This window comes from Acinonyx jubatus, chromosome C1 (assembly GCF_027475565.1).
Source record: "Acinonyx jubatus isolate Ajub_Pintada_27869175 chromosome C1, VMU_Ajub_asm_v1.0, whole genome shotgun sequence".
Lineage (NCBI taxonomy): Eukaryota > Metazoa > Chordata > Mammalia > Carnivora > Felidae > Acinonyx > Acinonyx jubatus.
Genome location: NC_069381.1, coordinates 26,364,458 through 26,385,956, shown reverse-complemented (window position 1 = coordinate 26,385,956; position 21,499 = coordinate 26,364,458). Strand labels below are relative to the sequence as shown.

General features: G+C 50.2%; 2 protein-coding genes across 7 annotated transcripts in view; both read left to right on the top strand.

Moving 5' to 3' along the window:
- DLGAP3 (DLG associated protein 3) overlaps positions 1-17,040 on the top strand; it is a 68,163-nt gene extending 51,123 nt beyond the window's left edge. For all 4 annotated transcript variants that reach the window (XM_053211136.1, XM_027059728.2, XM_027059729.2 and 1 more), the window contains exons 9-12: positions 8,947-9,431; positions 10,361-10,452; positions 10,690-10,833; positions 11,541-17,040. In XM_053211136.1, coding sequence (XP_053067111.1) covers positions 8,947-9,431; positions 10,361-10,452; positions 10,690-10,833; positions 11,541-11,759 — 940 coding nt within the window. In that variant the 3' untranslated portion in view covers positions 11,760-17,040. The remainder of the gene's footprint in view (positions 1-8,946; positions 9,432-10,360; positions 10,453-10,689; positions 10,834-11,540) is intronic.
- Positions 17,041-17,179: 139 nt separating this feature from the next.
- On the top strand, positions 17,180-21,195 carry SMIM12 (small integral membrane protein 12). Of its 3 annotated transcripts, none has more exons than XM_015070289.3 (2): positions 17,180-17,338; positions 20,265-21,195. In XM_015070289.3, the coding sequence occupies exon 2, from the start codon at positions 20,270-20,272 to the stop codon at positions 20,546-20,548; it is 279 nt and encodes a 92-aa protein (XP_014925775.1). In that variant the 5' UTR covers positions 17,180-17,338; positions 20,265-20,269; the 3' UTR covers positions 20,549-21,195. The 3 variants fall into 3 exon arrangements, with proteins under 3 accessions (XP_014925775.1, XP_053067121.1, XP_053067119.1); XM_053211146.1 differs by lacking the exon at positions 17,180-17,338 and adding an exon at positions 17,414-17,557; XM_053211144.1 differs by lacking the exon at positions 17,180-17,338 and adding an exon at positions 17,416-17,565.
- Positions 21,196-21,499: the final 304 nt, after the last annotated feature.

Below are 21,499 nucleotides of genomic sequence, written 5' to 3'. Positions count from 1 at the left end.
TGGGAGGAAGGCAGCCCCCTCCCCACCCCACCCCACCCCACCCTTTCCTTAGCATCATGGTAATTTCTGACTTTGGGCCTTGGGAATGGCATGTACTGAAAGAATAGAAGCCCCTGAGCCCTGGGAAGGAAGTTTCCATCCTCATGAATTTGTACTCCCAGGGCAGTCATGCGAAAGCAATGCACTGCTGATTGACCACAAGCCCTGGATGTGGATGCGGCCACTGCTCTTCTTAAATCTCCTACCCTGGCCCCACCTGTTACTGTCTTAGTCCCCAGGCTGGGGTGGTGGACTCAAGGTCCCTGATTGATGATATATATAAGCCTTTAGCTGCTTTCTCAAAGAGGGAGCCAGTACAATAGGTGTACCTTGCTGAAATGTCACTGCCCTTCCCCCTCCCTGCCCAGTTCCCTCCTTACACCCCCGCTAGCCTGCTGCCAAATACTCCTGGCAAAACCTCTTGACAACTCCTGAATGCTGAGCATTCCTTGGATGCTGTGTCTCTTGGGATAAACCAGTTTCTTCCCAGAGCCCTTTGTGTTATCCCTTAGAGAATCACAGTAGAAATGTCTCCCTGAAGTAACCATGTAACAACTTCCAGAATCATCAGGAATGTGATCATTGTCACCCCAAAGAGCTCGAGGGGGGAGGCTTCCTCAACCTTGTTAAAAAGCTTGGGGAGATGGGGCGCCTGGGTGGCTCAGTTAGTTAATTGTCCGACTTTGGCTCAGGTCATGATCTCGTGGTTTGTGGGTTCGAGCCCCGCATCAGGCTCTGTGCTGACAGCTCAGAGCCTGGAGCCTGCTTCAGATTCTGTCTCTCTCTCTCTCTCTCTGCCCTTCCCCCACTTGTGCTCTGTCTCTCTCTCTCAAAAATAAAGTGTAAAAAAAAAAATTAAAAAAAAAAAGCTTGGGGAGAAAATATTGTGACAGGCATTGTTAAGAAGTAGTGATGATTCACAACTGAAGCCAGTTTATATCCTGTGTTTACAGCTATTGGTGAGACCACAGCAAATACTGCCAAGAACAGAATTAAGTAGGGACATAAGCCCTGGACTGAAAATTCATCTGTTAGAGTTAGGATTAGGTTTGGCTGTAAGTTCCAGAAAACCCCCAGTATGACAGAAGTTTATTTCCCTCTTGCTTACAAGAAGTCTAGAGAGATTAGGTTGAGAGCTGGTAGGTGCTGTGCAGTGTCGGGACCCAGGCTTCTTCTATCTCATTACTTCTCCGTCCTTAGCACTTGGCTTCCATCTCATATTCCCAGATGGCTGCTTGAGTCCAGCCATCACATCTGCATTCCAGTCAGCAGGGAGGAGGAAGGAACAAAGAAGGGTACATTTTCCTTTTAAGAACATTTCCTGGGAGTTGCACATACCCCTTCTGCTTATATCCTGTGAGCTATCCCTAGCTGCAAGGGAGACTGGTAAGAGAATCGTTATTCAAAGTGGCCATGTGTCCAGCTTAAAACTGTGGTATTCTATTACTAAGGAAGAAAGGGAGGATGGATATTGGGGGATGATTAGTGGTCTCTACCATCCTTCCTTCCAACCAGCTGACCCACCCACCCACCCATCCACCAACCAACCAACCACTCAGCCAACGTTTATGTGAGGAATGGCTCTATTTATAAGGGAGACAGAAATGCAAATAACTAACTATAATACAATGTGCTTTGGAGTACAAAAGAGGTTTTATTCAGAATGCCCTGTGAGAACAGATGGAAGTGATCAGCAGCAATCACAATAATTAATAACTACAATCCCTCACTGGGTTCTCAGTGCTACATTCCCACTATTATATTTGTCTAGCTCCCTTTCTTTTCAGTGAGAGCTATAAACCTCCCTGCCTCTCCATACAATAGCTAACACTTACAATGGGTAGGCCAGGTGCTGTTCTAAGTTCTTTACATATATTATCTCACGAGAATCCTGTGATCATTCTCATTTATAGACAAGGAAACTGAGGCACAAGCTGTAGAGCTGAGTTTTGGATCCAGGCAGTCTGGCTCCAGGGAGCATGCGCTTAACCACTTTGCTGGGCCATGTCCCCCTAAAGCTGCTCATTCACATTTCTTCCCCCGACCCCCCCACCCCCAAATATCCAGCCCACTCACTTCATTGTAATGATTGGGGTCATCTGTGGGACCTCTCTCCACTTCTGGACCGACCTCCACCTATTTGCATCCCTCCCCTCCTCTGCCATCAGTCCTGCCTGAGGTTAGGTCACTCCTCTTCCTGATTAAAGCTGCCCCTCTCCCACAATCCTGGGGAGGCAATGGAGTGTACTGTTGTAAGAGCTGGTCTCCACGACCAGACTGTACTAAAAATTGTTTTTGATCTTTAAAAAAATTTTTTTTGAATTTTTATTTATTTTTTAATTTACATTCAAGTTACTTAGCATATAGTGCAACAATGATTTCAGGAGTAGATTCCTTAATGCCTCTTACTCATTTAGCCCATCCCCCCTCCCACAACCCCTCCAGTAACCTCTGTTTGTTCTCCATATTTAAGAGTCTCTTCTGTTTTTCCCCCTCCCTGTTTTTATATTTTTGCTTCCCTTCCCTTGTGTTCATCTGCTTTATGTCTTAAAGTCTTCATATGAGTGAAGTCATAGGATATTTGTCTTTCTCTGACTAATTTCGCTTAGCATAATACCCTCCAGTTCCATCCATGTAGTTGCAAATGGGAAGAGTTCATTCTTTTTGACTGCTGAGTAATATTCCATTATATATATATATATATCTTCTTGGTATCTTCTTGGTATATATTCATCCATCGATGGACATTTGGGCTCTTTCCATACTTTGGCTATTGTCGATAGCACTGCTGGAAACATTGGGGTGCATGTGCCCCTTTGAAACAGCATAGCTGTATCCCTTAGATAAATACCTAGTAGAGCAATTGTAGGGTAGTTCTATTTTTAATTTTTTGAGGAACCTCCATACTGTTTTCTAGAGTGGCTACACCAGCTTGCATTCCCACCAGAAGTGCAAAAGAGATCCTCTTTCTCCGCATCCTCGCCAACATCTGTTGTTGCCTGAGTTGTTAATGTTAGCCTGACAGGCGTCAGGTGGTATCTCATTGTGGTTTTGATTTGTATTTCCCTAATGATGAGTGATTTGGAGCATTTTTTCATGTGTTGGTTGGCCATCTGGATGTCTTCTTTGCAGAAGTGTCTATTCATGTCTTTTGCCCATCTCTTCACTGGATTATTTGTTTTTTGGGTGTTGAGTTTGATAAGTTCTTTGTAGATTTTGTATACTAATCCTTTATCGGATATGTCATTTGTAAATATCTTCTCCCATTCTGTTGGTTGCCTTTTAGTTTTGCTGATTGTTTCCTTTGCTGTGCAGAAGCTTTTTATTTTGATGAGGTCCCAATAGTTCATTTTTGCTTTTGTTTCCCTTGCCTCTGGAGACATGTTGAGTAAGACGTTGCTGTGGCCAAGGTCAAAGAGGTTTTTGCCTGCTTTCTCCTTGAGGATTTTGATGGCTTCCTGTCTTACAAATATTTAGGTCTTTCATCCATTTTGAGTTTATTTTTGTGTATGGTGTAAGAAAGTGGTCCAGGTTCATTTTTCTGCATGTCGCTGTCCAGTTCTCCCGGCACCACTTGCTGAAGAGACTGTCTTTATTCCATTGGATATTCTTTCCTACTTTGTCAAAGATTAGTTGGCCATATGTTTATGGGAAAATTTTTTAAAAATTTTTTTAGTGTTCATTTATTTGAGAAAGAGAGAGAGAGAGAGAGAGAGAGAGAGAGAGAGAGAATCTGAAACAGGCTCCAGGCTCTGAGCTGTCAGCACAGAGCCTGATGTGGGGCTCGAACCCATGAACCGTGAGATCATGACGTAAGCTGAAGTCAGATGCTTCACTGACTGAGCCACCCAGGCGCCCTCCCCCCCCCAATTTTTTTTATGTTTATTTATTTTTTAGAGAGAGCTGGAGACAGAGCATGAGTGGGAGAAGGGGCAGAGAGAGAGAGGGAGACACAGAATCTGAAGCAGGTTCCAGGTTCTGAGCTGTCAGCACAGAGCCCAACGCAGGGCTTGAACCTACAAACTGTGAGATCATGACCTGAGCCGAAGTTGGGCGCTCAACTGGCTGAGCCACACAGGCACCCCGATAACGGTCTAATCTTAAGAGGCCACTTGTTCTCTTTAAGCCTCAGTATTCTCATCTGTAAGTAGGGATGATACTGACACTCTTATCGTGGGACTGTTTTTGAGGACTTAGCATGTTTTTATGCAAAATGCTAAGTCTAGCACACACTAAGTGCTCAAAGCATGTTAGTTATTATTTATTGCCCTTATGTTTGGTCCTTTGACTACTTCCTCTTTCCTCTCCAATCAGTTTTTCTTTACAGGTTGTGTTAGTTTCCTATTGCTGCTATAATCAATTATCACAGATTTAGCAGCATTGAAGAATACATTTAAAAAATTTTTTAAAGTATTTATTTATTTATTTACTTATTTACTTATTTATTTATTTAGAGAACATGCATGTGAGTAGGCGGGAGGGGCAGAGAGAGAGGGTGGCAGAGAATCCCAAGCAGGCTTCTCGCTTGGGAGAAGCGTTGGCAGAGCCCAATGTAGGGCTCAGACTCATGAATGGTGAGATCATGACCTGAGCCAAAATCAAGAGTTGGACAGTTAACCAACTGAGCCACCCAGGTGCCCCAATACATTTTTACTATATTACTTTTCTAGGGGTCAGAAGTCTGAACTGTGTTTCACTGGGCTAAAATCAAGGTATTGGCAGGACTCCTGGAGGCTCTGGGAAGAATCCATTGTGTCACTTTTTCCTGGTTTATAGAGGTTATCCACATTCCTTGCCTTGTAGCCCACTTCTGTCTTCAGAGCCACAATGGCAGGTTGAGTCCCCACATTACATCACTCCAGCCTTGATCCTGTCATCTCATCTCCTTTGGTTCTGACTTTCCAGTCTCCCTCTTTCACTTATAAGGACCTTTGTGATTAAATTGGACACACCAGGATAATCCAGACTTTTCTCCTCATCTCAAGATACTTAATATAACCATATCTGCAAAGTCCCTTTTGCCACGGAAGGTAACCTATTCAGAGGTTCCAGGAGCTAGGACGTGGACCTCTTTGACCATTATGCTGCTTCCCCTGTAGGTTCTCTCCTGTCAAGATATGGCATGGGAGAACCATTCTAGACAAAATATCCCTCTCTTCCCCTCCCCCCGGCTTTATTGAGATACAATTGACAAATAGCCAAAATATCGCTCCCTTAAAGGTATACTGTTTTCTCTCTTCCTCGTTTCTCAACTAACCTTTTTGAAAGAATTGCCTTGCCTAGTTTTCTCCACCTCCTGACAGCCTCCTGCCATCTGCCTCAGCCTCCATGCTCCACCAAACTGGCTCTTGCCCTGGTCTCCCGAGGCTTCCATATTGCCAAATCAGTAGACACCTTTAATTCTCAACTGGCTGTATTTTCCATGTCAGTTGCTCATTCCTTCTTGAGACCCTTCTGTCTTCTCTCTGCCTTTAGGTGACTCTCCCCTGGTTTTCTTCCTCTTCCTCTGTGGCTTAGATGCCTCTGGGCTACATTGTCTCCATCCACTCATGAAATGTCCATGTTCCCCAGGGCTTTGCATCTCTGTTCCATTGCTCTTTTCTTAGGTGATCATGTCCCACACTGCTGGTTTTATTCTCTATTTTTATTTTTAATTTTAAAAAATATTTTATTCTTTTCTTTTTTTAAATGTTTATTCATTTTTTTTTGAGAGAGAGAGAGAGAGAGAGAGAGAGTTGGGGAGGAGCAGAGAGAGGGAGACACAGAATCCGAAGCAGGCTCCAGGCTCTGAGCTGTCAGCAGAAAGCCCGGTGGGGGGGCTCGAACTCATGAACCGTGAGACCATGACCTGAACTGAAGCTGGACGCTTAACCGACAGCCACTCAGGTGCCCCTAAAAGATTTTATTCTTAAGTCATCTCCACACCCCACCTGGGGCTTGAACCTAACAACCCCCAGATCAAGAGCCGCACGCTCCACTGACTGAGCCAGCCAGGTGCTTTACACTGCTGGTTTTAAATACAACTTGTATGGGGTGCCTGGGTGGCTCAGTCGGTTGGGTGACCAAATTCGGCTCAGGTCATGATCTCACAGTTCATGGTTTTGAGCCCTGCGTTGGGCTGTGTGCTGAAAACTCAGAGCCTGGAGCCTGCTTCCGATTCTGTGTCTCCCTCTCTCTGCCCCTCCCTTGCTTGTGCTCTATCTCTGTCTCTCTCTCAAAAATAAACAAATATTTTTAAAAATTAAAAATACCACTTGCACAAGGTTGACTGACTCCTGCTGAAACTCTGCCACTTTCTGACCCCCTGCTGGGAGTATTGGTAAAGACTGTGCTTCTAGTATTCCCATCAGCTCTAACTTTTTTGGTCTTCCTTGAGGTAAACATGGTGAAGAGGCTTCATTGAGGCAGGCTGGGGCACTTATGCAAGCTTCTGTTCCAGCCCGTGTGGCCTGTTTCCATCAAGACAGAATGTAATCTTCTCAGGATCCCCTCAGAGGTGAAAGGCAGCACACCAGTGGTGCTGAAGGACAGAGCCATGTTCCATGAGGGTACCAGGGAGGCAAACAGGGAAGGCAGGTCTTCAATAATGTCTTTTACTGGGGCAAGCCCCACCTTTACCTGTGTGGTTTGCAACGGCTGGAGCTCTGAAGGAGCCAAAGGTTAACGGGAGCTCAGAGGCACAGAAATATTCAAGATGGATATTTTGAAAGTGCATCCCAACAGTTCAGTTAGACACACAAGACTCTCACCTGAAACCGAGAACAATTTAACTGAACTGGGGGTGGGGGGTGGGGGGGCTGTCTCCAAATGCAAGAAGGCTGCTGAGGGAGATGCAGTGCTGAGGATGGTCTTGGGGGCAATCAGGAGGCTCACAGAGGAAGACATGACTTGAGTAGGGAATGGACAGGGAGGGATGGAGGAGGAGGAGGAGGAAGACTGTTTCAGAAAGGCTTAGAGTCAGGGCCAGTGTAATCGACTTGGGGAATAAGGAGAATGCAAGGGGCGGTGAGGTTAGAGAAGAGGACTGCTTCCAGACTAGATGCTAGCATTGGGGAAATGCCAGCAGAGGAAACCTGAACTTTATGTTGTTGGCAATGGGGAGCTATGGAAGAGTTTGGGGCATGGGAATGAGCTGGGCAGAGATCAGCTTTAGGAAGACTGCTCCAATCCTGAGTGTATTGGAGGGAGGGAACATTCCCTCAATGGTGAGGGAATGTTGGGCCCCTGATCTGAAAATATGCAAGGTATAATTTTTGAGAGAGGAAGTACCTTAGTGATTATTGGTCCATTCCTGTCATTTTATATAGGATGTATGTGTGCATGTATGCTTATGTATAATTATATATATTGTATGATATATTTTACACACTAGATGGAGGGGAGTAACTCCCCAAAGGCACACAGCAACAAAGCCAGCGTTAGAACTCAGATCTGATTCCTCATCTAGTGCTTCTCTTTGGTGCTGTGCTGAGTGGAGACGGAAGTGTCTTAAAAGGAGTCTGGTCCAACATCAAGGCAGAGGCTGATAGAAATCTTGACCAGGGCAGGACAGAGTAGATGCCAGGGTAAAGATCATGTGGGAGGCAGTGCGGACATGCTCTTGCTTTCTCTGTCTCTCTGGGTGGGGGTTGGGACATAGGGCTTGTTGGAGACTGCACATGAGTGCATCTCTCTTTCCTGGGTCCTGCAGCATCCTTCTGGGCCTGGTTTCTATGGCAACAGGCTCCCAGCAGGCAGCCCGCCAGCTGGAGGGAAGCAGGCAGGCAAGACAGGCAGGGAGAGGAGGCCTGGGCAGCAAGAGGAAGGCTGAAGTTGTGGGGGTTGGAGGAGACTCCTGGGAAGCTTGAGGGGTCCCTAGAGCTGGCCCCCCAAGTTCCCCTCTCTTTAGACCGTAATGGGGTGGAGGTAGCTTAGGACATATGGGTCTTTCTTTTTTGGTCTGGAAACTTCCAGACGTCAAACTTCTGTTCACCCCTCCCCACCACCCCCACATCTCCTGACTCCCACTTCTTCAAGTATTGTTTGACCCCAGCTCCATGCACTTCAGAGGCTACTGACTTCTTCATAGGAAAGAACTCTGAACTGAGGAGGGGGTGAAACAGAAGAAAGCCAACTGACTTTCTGTTTTGCAGAGGATTTGCATATTAACTCAAAGACAAGAAATTTCCAGGCCCTATGTCACTCCTGCCAACAACTTAATTCAACTCCACTGCCACTGGCTGACTGTGTCTGGCCAGGCTCTGGGCTGAGCTGTGGGGCTCCCTAGAGAAGTCCTTTCAGCTGCAGGCTCCCCCCACCCTCCGGCCGCTCCAAGGCAGTTCTTCCTGATGTTCCAGCAGCTGGTGTGCTGGAAGATGCTTGGGCTGTGGAGCCAGCAGCCGTGGGTCCAAATCCTGGCTCAGCTGTTTTGTAGCTGGGTGACCAATGACCTCTCTGGGCCTTAGTTTACTCGTTTCTGAACGGCTGAAGACAAACCCGGGCAGTTGTTGTAAACTAGCAAAGTCATACTGTTTGTCCAAATGCTGAAATGTTTCTGTGTTCATTGGTAAAGAGCCACCACCCTGGTCCCTCTCTCACCCTACTGCTTTGCCCCTTGCTTCTGCAAGGCCGTGCTCTAAGCACTTTGGGTGCGTCCATCCTGATTGCTGTATGCCAGCATCTTTTCTGCCCACCGAGTACAGATTGTTAAATATTCTGAATACCACCCCTGTCCAGAGGCAGTGCAACAGGAATTCTGTACCCACCTGCAAGGGCTGGTATAGTTCAAGGTCGTGGATGTAGAAACATTGTAGGTTTCTTCACATTGTAGGTTTCTTTTCTTCTTCCTTTTCCTTTGGGCCTGGGGTGGGGGTGAGGATGGCGATGAGAGCAGGAAGGGGCAGGGATGACAGCCACCTCTCTCACCAGGCGGGCAAGGTTCAAGCGCTCCAACAGTGTGACGGCGGGTGTGCAGGCAGACCTGGAGCTGGAGGGCCTGGCTGGCCTGGCCACAGTGGCCACAGAAGACAAGGCCCTGCAGTTCGGACGTTCCTTCCAGAGGCACGCTTCTGAGCCCCAGCCCGGGCCCCGGGCCCCCACCTACTCAGTCTTCCGCACGGTCCACACACAGGGCCAGTGGGCCTACCGCGAGGGCTACCCACTGCCGTACGAGCCGCCGGCCACCGATGGGTCGCCAGGCCCTGCCCCTGCCCCCACCCCTGGCCCCGGGTCCAGCCGTCGGGACTCCTGGATGGAGCGCGGCTCACGTAGCCTCCCCGACTCAGGCCGCACGTCCCCCTGCCCTCGGGATGGCGAGTGGTTCATCAAGATGCTGAGGGCGGAGGTGGAGAAGCTGGAGCACTGGTGCCAGCAGATGGAGCGCGAGGCGGAGGACTATGAGCTGCCGGAGGAGAGTGAGTGGGGGACCCTGTGTGTGCGAAGAGATCACCACTGGGGGTGGGCGGAGAGCCGTGGAACAGGGGGGCCCTCTGGTTGGGCTTGAGTGTGCCTCTGTGAGGACTTTGACCTCCATAGGTCTCCCCTTGGCAGCATGGCATGCTGGGAGCTCTTGGAAGGAAGTGGGGAGCAGCTTCAGAGGCTGAGGTCAAGGTCGGACAGGGAAAGTGACCAGATGAAGGAGCTGGGCCTCTTAGGAGATGGCTGCCAGTCCAAGTCACCCAGTCCATGGGGATCAAGGGGACTCTGTTCTCATCTGAGCTGGTGTGGGAGTCCAGGTCTGATCTAGCGAGTGGGACCATACTTCAAGGCAGAGGGCAAGGCAGTGCATGATGTTAGATCACTGTCTGAGGCCTAGGTGAAGGAGACACAGCCCTGGACTGAGGGAAGCCATGGCCCTTCTCTGCAAATCCATCTGAGGGGAGACAGTCATACGTCAGAATCCCTACATTTATGGGATAGTGACTAAGAAGACAAGAGTCAGGCATATGAAAATTTCCATAATTCTTAATGAGCCAAGGAGTCCTATACTGATGAGTGACAAAATTCGACCGATGGTGGTCATCAAGCTAGTGCCTGGCTAAGCCTAAAGGGCCAGGTTGGGGCTGGCTTCCGTCTGTTCCATGACATGGGAGGGAAGAGAGACACAGAGAAATGGAGGTTGTATGAAGGAAGAAACACTGGTGTCTGAGGATACAGCTGGCCTGGTGAAATGGGGTAGGAGCTGTTTGTTAGGAACTTGAGGATGGGATGGGGAGGGGACTGGAGGAGACAGACAGACAGAGAGTACCAGATATGGGAAAGTTGAGTCATTCAGGGCAGACATCTTGGAGGCTGGGAAAGGAGAGTCATCCGGCCCTTCCCTGAATCTCCTTCTGCTCTCCAGTCCTGGAGAAGATCCGCAGTGCCGTGGGCAGTACACAACTTCTCCTGTCCCAGAAAGTTCAGCAGTTCTTCCGGCTGTGTCAGCAAAGCATGGTGAGTGCCCATGGGCTAGAGCCTACCAGGTGTGCGTATGCCTGGAGGTGAGACCAGGTGTTTGTGCCCAACAGGGAGAGGCCTGGGCTCGCTCTTGTCTCCCTGTCTCTCATCCCCCCACCCCACTGTCCCAGGTTGAACTTCCTGACAGTGAGGGTGGATGGGGCTTTCTCTGGTCCTGGCTGGGGCACAGATCTTCCTGACTGGCTGCCTCTCCTCTGTCTCTCTCCACTAAAGGACCCCACTGCGTTTCCCGTGCCCACCTTCCAGGACCTGGCGGGTTTTTGGGATCTCCTGCAGCTCTCTATTGAGGATGTGACCCTCAAGTTCCTGGAGCTACAGCAACTTAAGGCCAACAGCTGGAAACTCCTGGAGCCTAAGGTAGGGGAGAGTCCCTTCAAGCCAAAAGGACAGACTGGAAAATGCCCTTCCCCAGACAGACCTGTTGTGGGGAGAGGCAGGGGAACAGAGGACATTCACAGGGAGCAAAGGCAGTCCTGGACAGGTGATGGTGACCATCTTCTTTCAATATGATCCCATTCTTGGTCACTGCCATCTGCTTGGCCCTGTGCTCATCACTGCCTGAGCTGCCAGAGCCCCGAGGTGGCTGCAGCCGCCTAGGACCAGCTGTAGTTTGAAGAGGCGAAATTCCACACTGCCCTTAGCTTGGACCTAGGCACAGCGGGGACCTTGGCGGGCCCGTCAGCCCTCACTTCACTAGAGGTTGTCTGTGATGAGGCCCAGACGTCTAGTAGCGAACCCCCATTTCCTTGCACGAGTCAGGGAAGCCGCACTCCTCCCGACTGGGGGGGGGATATCGCCCACTTCCCACCGTCTCGGAGGAGCGAGCGCTCTGATGCGAGTAGTCGCGAACGGCGACACCAGGGGGCGCCCGGTTTCCTAATTTTTAATGAAAAGTGGCTTTTGACCTTGCCGCAAGCACCCCCGGGACTTCTTGGCCGGCGTCGGTGGCGGCGGCTTCGGACGGTTCTCCCGCGCGGGAGCCTGGTGTCAGTCCCACGGGAGGCGGGATCGGGGGTGGGGGGACCCCGACCTCCAGACTGAGCCGCCGCCCCCTCTCCCGGCAGGAGGAGAAGAAGGTCCCTCCGCCGATACCAAAGAAGCCCTCGCGGGGCCGGGGCGTGCCGGTGAAGGAGCGCTCCCTGGACTCGGTGGACCGGCAGCGGCAGGAAGCGCGCAAGCGGCTCCTGGCGGCCAAGCGCGCCGCCTCCTTCCGCCACAGCTCGGCCACCGAGAGCGCCGACAGCATCGAGATCTACATCCCCGAGGCCCAGACCAGGCTGTGACCGGCCCGGCCCGCCCAGCCTGGGCCCGGGCCCGCGGTTTTCTACCCGTACTGTACACCCAGCGTCGAGGTCACTGTGAACGCGGGCCGCCCCGTGCGCCCGCCCCGCCGGCACCGCACGCCCCGGCCCCTCCTGCCCGTCACACTCTCGTGGGTTTTTTACCTTCCTGACCCCACGCGAAGGCGCCCGGGCTGGGCTGGGGGCCGTGCCTCTCCGCCCTGCGCCCCCACCTGGACTCCCCTCCCTCCTGGTCCGACGCTTTGTCCCCACCTCCTCCCCACGGGCACCATCTCTGCCATTACTACCCCCCACGGGCCAGGCCGGGCCGGGTCCCCCATCTGGGCTCTGCGTCCCCCCCCACCCCTCCCCCCACCCCGCGGGGCTGGGCTTCGTGGGGATCAAGCTTCGTGGCTTTTTATGAAGAATCCCGAACCCCACCTAGGAGCCTGCCCCACCCTCCCAGGGGCTCCACCCTCAGCCCTCAGCCCACCGGGCCCAGGGACCACAGTGGCTGGACCAACCCAGGACCAGGGCGCCTGGGCCTCTCCCCTTTCCCAGCTGCTGGGGAGGGGAGACGGGGCTTCCCCTCACCACACCTGTGGCTGTTCCCACATCCCCTTGAGTATCCCAGGAAAAATAAAACGGCAGAACTGCACTCGAGCCGGCTGCTCTCTCCAGAAGGAGCCACCTCTGCCCCGTGCATGGGAGCCGGGGGTGGTCGGGAAGTGGGTGGTGGGAGGGGAGGCCGGTAGCCGCTCTTTTGATATGGGGAGAGCCCAGTCGCCTGAGCCAGCTGGGGCAAAGGGGATTCGGCCCCCTGGTGGCTGCGAAGATCTGAGCCCTACTGGAGGGGCCCGGGGGCAGTGAAGAAGGGAGGGTTTCCTCCTCACTCCTCCTCCTAGTTTAGTCCATTTCTCTGCCTCTCAATGCTCCCAGGCTTCCCTCCACCAACAGGGCAACCCAGAGTCCAAAGCCTGGTTCACCGGCAGGCCTGCGCTCAATAAACAGGGTTTGCTGTTATTCTTAGATATGGATGGATACTGGTTGCCCTTCCCCGAAGGGTCCGGTGTTCCCTCTGTTCCACTCACTACTGATCAGCAGCAGAAACATTATTCAATTTAGTGTTGTCACATTTTTCTGATGCCTCCTCTGGGTGGGCACTTTGGTGGGGGGCGGGGTGCGGGGGGGGGGGCGCAACAGAACTTTCCTGGGAAGCTAAGAAGAAACCCAGACCTGGTAGTGATGGCTAATGTTTATGGGATGTTTGCTCCGAGTCAGGCAGGGGGAGAGCGATTTACATGAATGGAGCTCATCCTTATGACAGGTGAGAGAGCTGAAATCCCGGACAGGTTCAGTGACCCGTCCAAAGTCACAGGCAGGGCTCATAGTGGTGGACCCAGGTCTGTCTAATGCCAAACCGTGAGCTTTTAGCTCTCCAGCTTTCCCAGTCCGGAAAGGGTTTGATGACAGCTCCCACCCTGTCTGGCAACCCCTTCTGGTCCTTGGGGTTGATGTGTCACCCTGAGGCAGGAAGAAGAGCCATCCAAGTCTCTGACTGCCTTTTTGGGCCACATTGGACTAGCCAGTTCTCATTCATTTATTTAGTAGGTATTTATCAAGAACCACTGTTGGCACTGGCCAGCACCTGGAACATAGCCCTGAACAAGTGTAGTTGCTATCCTATGGCACTAACGGTCTTATGGGAAAAACAGATAAGTAAACAAGCAGTTACAGAATAAGGGTGAATGCTGGAAAGAGCCACTGGAGCAGTGCCAGGGCTGGGAAGAATGTTCCAAGGTCTGATAACAGCTGTGCAAAGGCCAGGAGGAGGGAAAGCATTGGGAGTGCAAAGGCTTGACCATGCTGGGCTTTTGGGTCAACTTGAGGAGAGTGGGTCTGGGTCCGGGGAGCCACGGAAGGGTTTTGAATAGAAGAGTGGCAGAAGCAGCTATTTTCCAAGCTGGTGTGGGAGACCACCTGAAAAGCATGAGGTCGTACACACACACACGCCTAGATGAGGCCACTGGAAGGTAGTGAGGAGCCCTATATGTTCCAAATTCCCCAAAGTGAGTCAGCTTGGAGCTGATCCCAAACAGATTCCTGGGCCCTGTCCAAGACTGTGAATAGACTCTCTGCCCCCAAATGAGTCTTTAACAAGTGTGCCAGGTGATTTTGATGGGCAGCCAGGTTTGAGAACATTTAGGTTGGATGACTGTCCAAAAGTTTCAACTAGAAATGCCCATTTGTCTATTTCCCCTGGACTTGCCAAGTGAGCCTTTGTCTGGGTCACTTTACTTCTCTGAGATGGAGTTTTCTCATCTCTAAAATTGGGTTTGAGCTGGATGATACTCAGAGCAATCCTCTGGAGTGGATATTGTTACCATCATATACAGCTGAGAAAACAGGCTTTCAGAATTTAAACTTACCCCAAATCACAAAGCTGAGAAGTGGCTTCATCTGAGTTTTACCATCTGCACCATACAGCTCTTTATGGGTCTATGTCTTTTCCCAGAAATTGGGCTGGGTTTTCCAGGACCATGAGGTATATGGGACTGGCATAGAGGAACAGGACAGCCCTGAACAAGTGTAATGGGCATCTTGCTACAGACAGGACGTCTAAATCTCCCCATGTGGGGCTGATGTGGCAGGGAGTCCCTGGATGTTGAGGCCTGGGGAGATGTGCTGGGCTCCACGGGCAAGTGAAGGGTTAGATCCAGTCCTTTTGCTTAAATTGCTCCCTGTTTGGCCATAGCCAGGCATATAAACAGACAGGTACATACAAAGGGAGGCCTCTCCCAGAGGGGCTGAGGAGACCAGAGGATAGAGCCTCTAGCAGCCAATTGATTCTAGGAAAGCTTTCTGCAAGAGGGACGTTTTGAACTGGGTCTTGCAGGATAAGTTAGAGTTTTGCAGCAGAGGAAGAGAGGGAGGATGTTCATTTCAGGCAAAGGGACCAGCTGGGGCAAACGAATGGTAGGGCAAGTGTATGTGGGGTCATGGGAAGAGCAGAGACTGGCAGTAGGTGACAGGCTCAGAGAGAGGCCAGAAGGGATCCATGGGAAGAGAGGGAGTTTTAGCTGGAGATTTCAAGGTTTTATTTAAGGTTTTGAAAGACCCTTTGGCTAAGAATGGAAATGGACTGGGGGGAACAATGGACAGCAGGAAGACCACTCAGGGAGTTGCTAAGGTGGTCCAGGTAAGAGATGATGAAGAACTTCAGAGACATTCCGGAAAGCATAAGCTGGGTTTGGGGAATAATGCAAAGACGAAGAGATTTTGAAGGTGTCATTTAGGTTTTTGGCTTAGGGAATAAGTAAAGCCTTCAGTGGACACAGGCATTACAGAAGGAGGAAGCAATTTGGGGAATACTGAACATACCAGTGACCGTTTACTGAGCACTCGGGGCGGGGGGGGGGGGGGCAAGCACTGTGCCAAGCACTTTATACACAGAAGGTGATATAATACTCAGAACCACCCTAGGAGATGGGAACTTATTGCCTGTGTTTAAACAAAGGATGTAAACAGCTTTTCTGAGATTAGCAGGCAGCAGGGCCAGAATTTGAACCCACATTTGATTCCTAAGTCTGTACGCTAGAGCTCCACTCAGTTCTGCTTGACGGAACTACCAGCCATCCCTTAAGACTCAGCTCAAGGGTAGGTGCCTCTGGTGAGCACTCTCTGATTCTTCCTGGGCTCCTCCTCTGGGCTACTTGTGCATGCTTCTGTTGTCACTCCCTTGGCAGTTCACAGACCCCTCTGCTTTCAGGGCCGGGCAATCTCTTCAGAAAACTCCTGGGACAGGGGTCCCAGTCAATTTTGCATCCCTATTGCCTAGAACATGTGGATTGGCTGACTGAATGCTAATTATTCTAGGCAATTCTATTTCCTTCTCCTCTCTTTTGAGGAACAAGTTCTGCTAATAATGGTTTCTTACACATTTACATGTTTCTTTATACTGTTCCTTTCTCTCTATCTCCACTTCCAGAGCGTAGCACTTTTTTTTTTAAAGTTTATTTATTTATTTTGACAGGGTGGGAGAGGCAGAGAGAGAGGGAGAGAGAGAATCCCAAGCAGGCTCCAGGCTGTTAGTGCAGAGCCTGACACAGGGCTCTATCTCATGAACCGTGAGATTACAACCTGAGCTGAAATCAAGAGTCGGACACTCAACTGACTGAACCACTCAGGCACTCCAGCACTGACTTCTTTGAGATCATAGAGGAAGGGCAGCTAAGTGATGCCCTAAGCAATCTAGGCAGCTTCCTGTTTGGAGGTGTCCCTGAAGCTGGAAAAATGAGCCAGAGCTACTTTGGTAAAGAAAGGTGGGAGGGGCACTCCAGGTAGATGAAAAAGCATAGTAAAAGAAGGCACAGAGGTGTGAACTGTTTGGTCTGCATGGAGGAATATGAGTTTAGCCTGTGTCCTACAGATAAACATGCTTGGCTGAGACTCGTGGAACAGATGTCAGAGGGGCTAGTGGGGGGTTACGGAACTTGAGCTTTGGTGTTTTTCTCTACACAGTTGACCCCTGAACAATGAAGGCATTAGGGGTACCCACCTCCTGAACAGTCGAAAATCCGTGTGTAACTTTTGATTCGCCCAAAACTGAACTACCAATAGCCTACTTTTCACCACAAGCTTTACAGATAACCGTTGATTAACACATATCTTGTATATTATATATATATATAATGTACTGTCTTCCTACAATAAAATAAGCTGGAGAAAAGAAAATGTTATTAAGAAAACCATAAGGAAGAAAAATATATTTATGGTACTGTACTGTATTTATTGCAAAAAATCCGTGTATAAGTGGACCCACACAGTTTCAAACCCCTGTGGTTCGAAGGTCAACTGTATGTGATCAAATACGTGTCTGTACAGGGCATAGTGGATACAGGGGGAGTGAATACTTGTATCTGAGGGGTCAGGTAAGGCTTAGGTTTTACTGCATTTCAATTTTTTGTATACCAACGATAGTACCATTTATTTCCCTGTTGCTCTGTGCCTGGCACAGCACTTTACATGCATTATCTCATCAAACCCTGCCAACCTTCTGTGAAATAGGTGTTATTACCTTTATGCATAAGCTGGAAAGGAGGCGCAGGCTGATTAATAATGTTCCCAAGGTCACATGGCTAGAAAGCTAGCCCAGCTCTGAAGCGTTCTTAGAGTTCTAGACTATATTCTGCTAAGAAGATCTTGACGTCAAGGAATCTTTAATTTTTGTGTGCCCAGACCTAGGTCTTAGAAGACGCCTAATAAACATTAGTTGAATAAAGAATGGATGACCTTCCACTTTCTCCCCGCGACAAGCACGTGCTAACGTCACTGGGAAACCTCCATACCACCAGGGGGCGCAGTACCCTTCTCTGTGCAGCGGGGCCTGCTGAGGACGCCTAGCTTCCTCTGGTTCTCTGGCTGGAGTTCAGCCAATCGCCGCGCTCCGAGAGAGCAGGCGCCGGTGGGCGGGATCCCGGGGCGAGGGCCTGCGGGCCGCTGGGAGTGGAGACATCGGTGCTCCAGGCGAGTGAGCGGGCGGAGGACGGGGTCCGGACGGTGCAGTGCGGGCTGCGGCGCAGGTGAGCACGCGGTCCCGGCGGGCAGTTCCCTCCCCCAGAGCGGCCGCCGGGGCCGCCCGTTGCCGGGGGGACGGCTCCAGGCAGTGACCTCTGAATTAGGGAAGGGTGATCGCGAGTGTCTGCTCCCGCCCCGGCCTGACAGCTCCTCTCTTCCCAGGGCTCGGAAGCTGAGTCTGGGCTCCCAGCAGACCCTTTGCGACCAGGGCTTCTCGGCCTCAGGCACGTGGGTGAGAACGGACGCCGACAAGGCCACGAGCGTGGTGGGATAACGGGCAGGGCCTGGGAGCCCAGAGGAGGGAGAAGGGCAGATACTTGGACGTGGACCTCAGTTGCGCTCCCATCTCTGGGCTGGTCTCGAGTGACGCTCAGGGTCGGTCCTTCCACCCTGTCAGATCTCATCTGCCCTTGTTAACATTTCTCAAATCTCGGAACTGCGGCTTCGGGTCTCATTGGGTCTCCGGGGCGCGGGTACAAGGACAGGCTTCCCGGGAACCCACTTGACCTTTACCGGGCACTCAGGCTCCCTCTGTGTTGGGCCGGAAAGAATACGTTCCAGTATTTGCTGCTTTCATTTTGATACCCCAGAGATGACTTGGAGAGTATTTAGCTTCTTGGAATCAGAAAAGTAGCCTGCTGTATTCCTGCCGCCTTTTGAGGGCGAGGGGGTGGGTGACTGCTGTGATTTTACACTGGCGGGTTGTCTGAGCTGTCATTCATTCATTCAACAAACTGTTTTGGGGAGCTTTATACCAGGCGGGGGGGGGGGGGGGTGGTGCACACAGACATGGTCCTTGCTCTCTTGGAGCTTAAGTGTTTTGAGAAATGCAGATAAGTAGGGTAGGCTGCCAGCCCAACATCTGTCACAGAGAAAGTGGTTCTAAGTGTTGAATAAATGAATGAATTGACTAGTTGGGGAATGATTAGAGTGGGCAGGACGACAGAGAGACCTTTGCTGCATGTGGGGAGTGATATGAATTGTGGACTCATGCTTGCTATGTTTGACGGCAAATGAGGGATCTGAATGGAGGATTGCTGTTTAGAGTAAGTGTTTACTTATAGGGAATTTGCATAAAAGGAAAGAAAATGAAGTATTAGGTTTGAGGTTCTTCATCGGAGTTTTAACAACTTCTAAGTCTTATGATTTCACAAATCTGAGTAATCTTAGAGTTTGCCCAAGAGGGAAGCTCTTCCAGATAGTGACATGCCAAGTAGATGGGAAGAAATTGCAGGAAGCTCTCCCCAAGTCCAGGACTTGGAGGAAACAATACACCTGTCTGCAATGTGTTCTTACCACTAGAAAGAGCACAAGCATTGAAGTTTGGAGAGGCCTGGATTCAAAAGCTGTGGCTGTGTCACTTCTTGTGATCCTGGACAAGTTAACATAATGTCCCTGAGCCACTGTGGCCTTAGACACAAATCTGGGCTGATAATTCCTGTCTCATAGAGGTGTTGTAAAGATCAGGTGATGACTAGTGTGTGACTTGTCCAGCATAGGGCCTGGTGCTAAGACAAAGGACCCAGAGGGGAACCTTGAGGCTGCTGCAGTCTTTTCCCTTGATGATGATCCATTATAGTCTTGGTGCACAGAGCACTGGATTTCTCCAAAGAGAATTGGAACCAAAAAGAGAGAATCATTTTATCCTTGGTGAGGTTTCAGTTGTACACTTTAGACCAGAGATAGCCAAGTTGGAGAAACCCCTACAGAGTGCAAATGGAATGATTTTTTAGTTGAGACTTTGGGCAAGTTAGTTAACCCTCTGATAATGCCATCTACTTCTTAGAGTAGACATGACGATTAAAGGGAATACTGTATATAAACTGCTTAGCCCAAGGACTGGCATGTAAGAGCATAATTTACTTACTTTCAGGATGCTCCAGAGCCATTCCACCTTTTTTTTTTCTGCCATGGGCTTGTACAGTGTTTTTTGTTTGTTTGTTTGTTTTTTGTTTTTTTTTCTTTTACAGAAAAACTCAAGCCCTAGTTTTTCAGCGTTGGTGATATTTTTAGGAGTTTATTATGCAAAATGAGGGTATGGGCTTGGTTGAAGAGAATGTATATTGTTATTTATCTATGTATCTATTTTTGAGAGGGGGTGGAGGGGCAGAGAGAGGGAGAGAATCCCAAGCAGTCTCCACGCTCAGCAAGGAGCCCAGCGTGGGGCTTGATCTCCTGACTGTGAGATCATGACCTGAGCCGAGATCAAGAGTTGGATGCTTAACCAACTGAGCTACCCGGGTGCCCCGAAGAGAACGTATTTTGGAAGAGGTTTGGGCAGCAGTTTTGTAAAGTATAAATATGTCTCATTGTTAGGGAAATCAAGGTCAGAATAGGAAAAAATCATCATTTATATAACATCCAGAATGGTTGAGTAATGGATTAGGGTTTTGGCCACTTAAATATGCTCCTTATTATTTTTGTGAGGCAAAGAAACTACTTCTCATTATCTTGGAGCCAGGAGACTCACAGTGGGACTACACATGGTAGGAAAATTATGGCTGGCTGTGTTCATGGAGAAACTGCATAGAGTGGAGAAAGGCTCTTGTCCATTCCTGTAATGTTGGCAAACTGTGGAGGCAGGGCCTGGGGTCAATAACAGACTTGAATCTTTGGTAGGTAAGCTCAGAGGTTCCCTTGTGGGGAACACTGCCATGCATGGTTGTGTAATTGTCAAAGAGCATAGTACATAAAAGAGATTCTTCCCCCTTTCCCTAACAATCATGTCTTTGAAAACTGCCTAGGTTGTTTCAGGGCCCGAACTGTTGCCTAAAGCAAGGTACCCTCTTGGATTACTCTGCCTGGGGTGGATGCTCAGTAAGTTGTGCCAGACTGCCTGGGAAGTGGAGAGCCCCAGTGGGTTGGGTTGTCCATATTCGGGGAAGAGGGGGTGCTGGTTTCTCCCTAATGCGGCCTTGTGCTCTTCTGCAGATGTCATGTGGCCTGTGCTCTGGACCGTGGTGCGTACCTATGCTCCCTATGTCACATTTCCTGTGGCCTTTGTGGTCGGGGCCGTGGGTTACCACCTGGAATGGTTCATCCGGGGAAAGGATCCCCAGCCCGCGGAGGAGGAGAAGAGCATCTCTGAGCGCCGGGAGGACCGCAAGCTGGATGAACTGCTAGGCAAGGACCACACCCAGGTGGTGAGCCTTAAGGACAAGCTGGAATTTGCCCCTAAAGCTGTCCTGAACAGAAACCGCCCGGAGAAGAACTAATGGAGGACACAGAGCCCCATGGGTCCTTCTGTGGGCCATGAGTGGCCCTGCCACCGTGTCTACCCGGCCCCAGAACCCCCATGTCATTTGCTTTGTTGCTTCTCCTGGCCCTTCCCACACCACCCAGCCTTGCACATACTGGCTGCTGTTCTGTTGCCAGGCAGACACGTGAGCAGCCGAGGGGCCAGCGAAGAGGAAAGGCCCTTGGGGGTTCTGGCCTGAAGGTTGCATCCGTTGTGTGGTGCGCAGGCTTCTGCGCTTCTGGGCGTGCTGCTGGGGGAAGTGTTATAAACGATGGCCGTCTGCTTCTGCGGGGAGGCTCTTCGGCCTCGGCGGGGAGGGGCTGGAGTTGGGGCTGCCTTAGGAGGCATGCCTGCAGGCCTAGTTCCTGTGTGCACTGGGAAGAATTCAAAAAGCTACCTGGCTTCTTTCACTAGTTTGCCCTCTTCCTGTGCTCATTCTTCCTGAAATCCTACCCTATCAGGTCAGGAAAGAGACTCTTCGGGGAGGAAAGCCTTTTTCTGTTCTTGGAAGTCCAGGCAGTTTGCCTTGGGACAGGTGAATTTGCTTGAAAACAGTCATGATTTTTCACCCCTCCCCCCCCATCACTGTATGGTACAAAACTTGATTAAAGTGGCATCTGAGAACCATATTGATTGAATCCTATCTTCCAGATAGTGTTGGGGTCTCCTTAGGAGTTACACAAGTGCAGGCACTTCAGGGGTAGATAATACTGGCCTTTAACTAAGGGCTCCAGGGCCCAGGCAGTGAGTCCTGGACGTGCAGGTTCCCAGCAGCCTTTTTATCATGATGGGAAGAGGCTTATAGGATATTTCAAAGTGTAAATTCAGTGTAGACCAGGGAGCTTAAGAATTGCTATCAAATTTCCCAGTTGTACACAGAACTACATTTTTCCCTATAAAAATAATATATATACATTAAAGAACATTT

What these genes read in the sequence shown, in the direction of transcription:
- SMIM12 (XM_015070289.3), top strand. Translation starts at nt 20,270, where the DNA reads ATGTGGCCTGTGCTCTGGACCGTGGTGCGTACCTATGCTCCCTATGTC.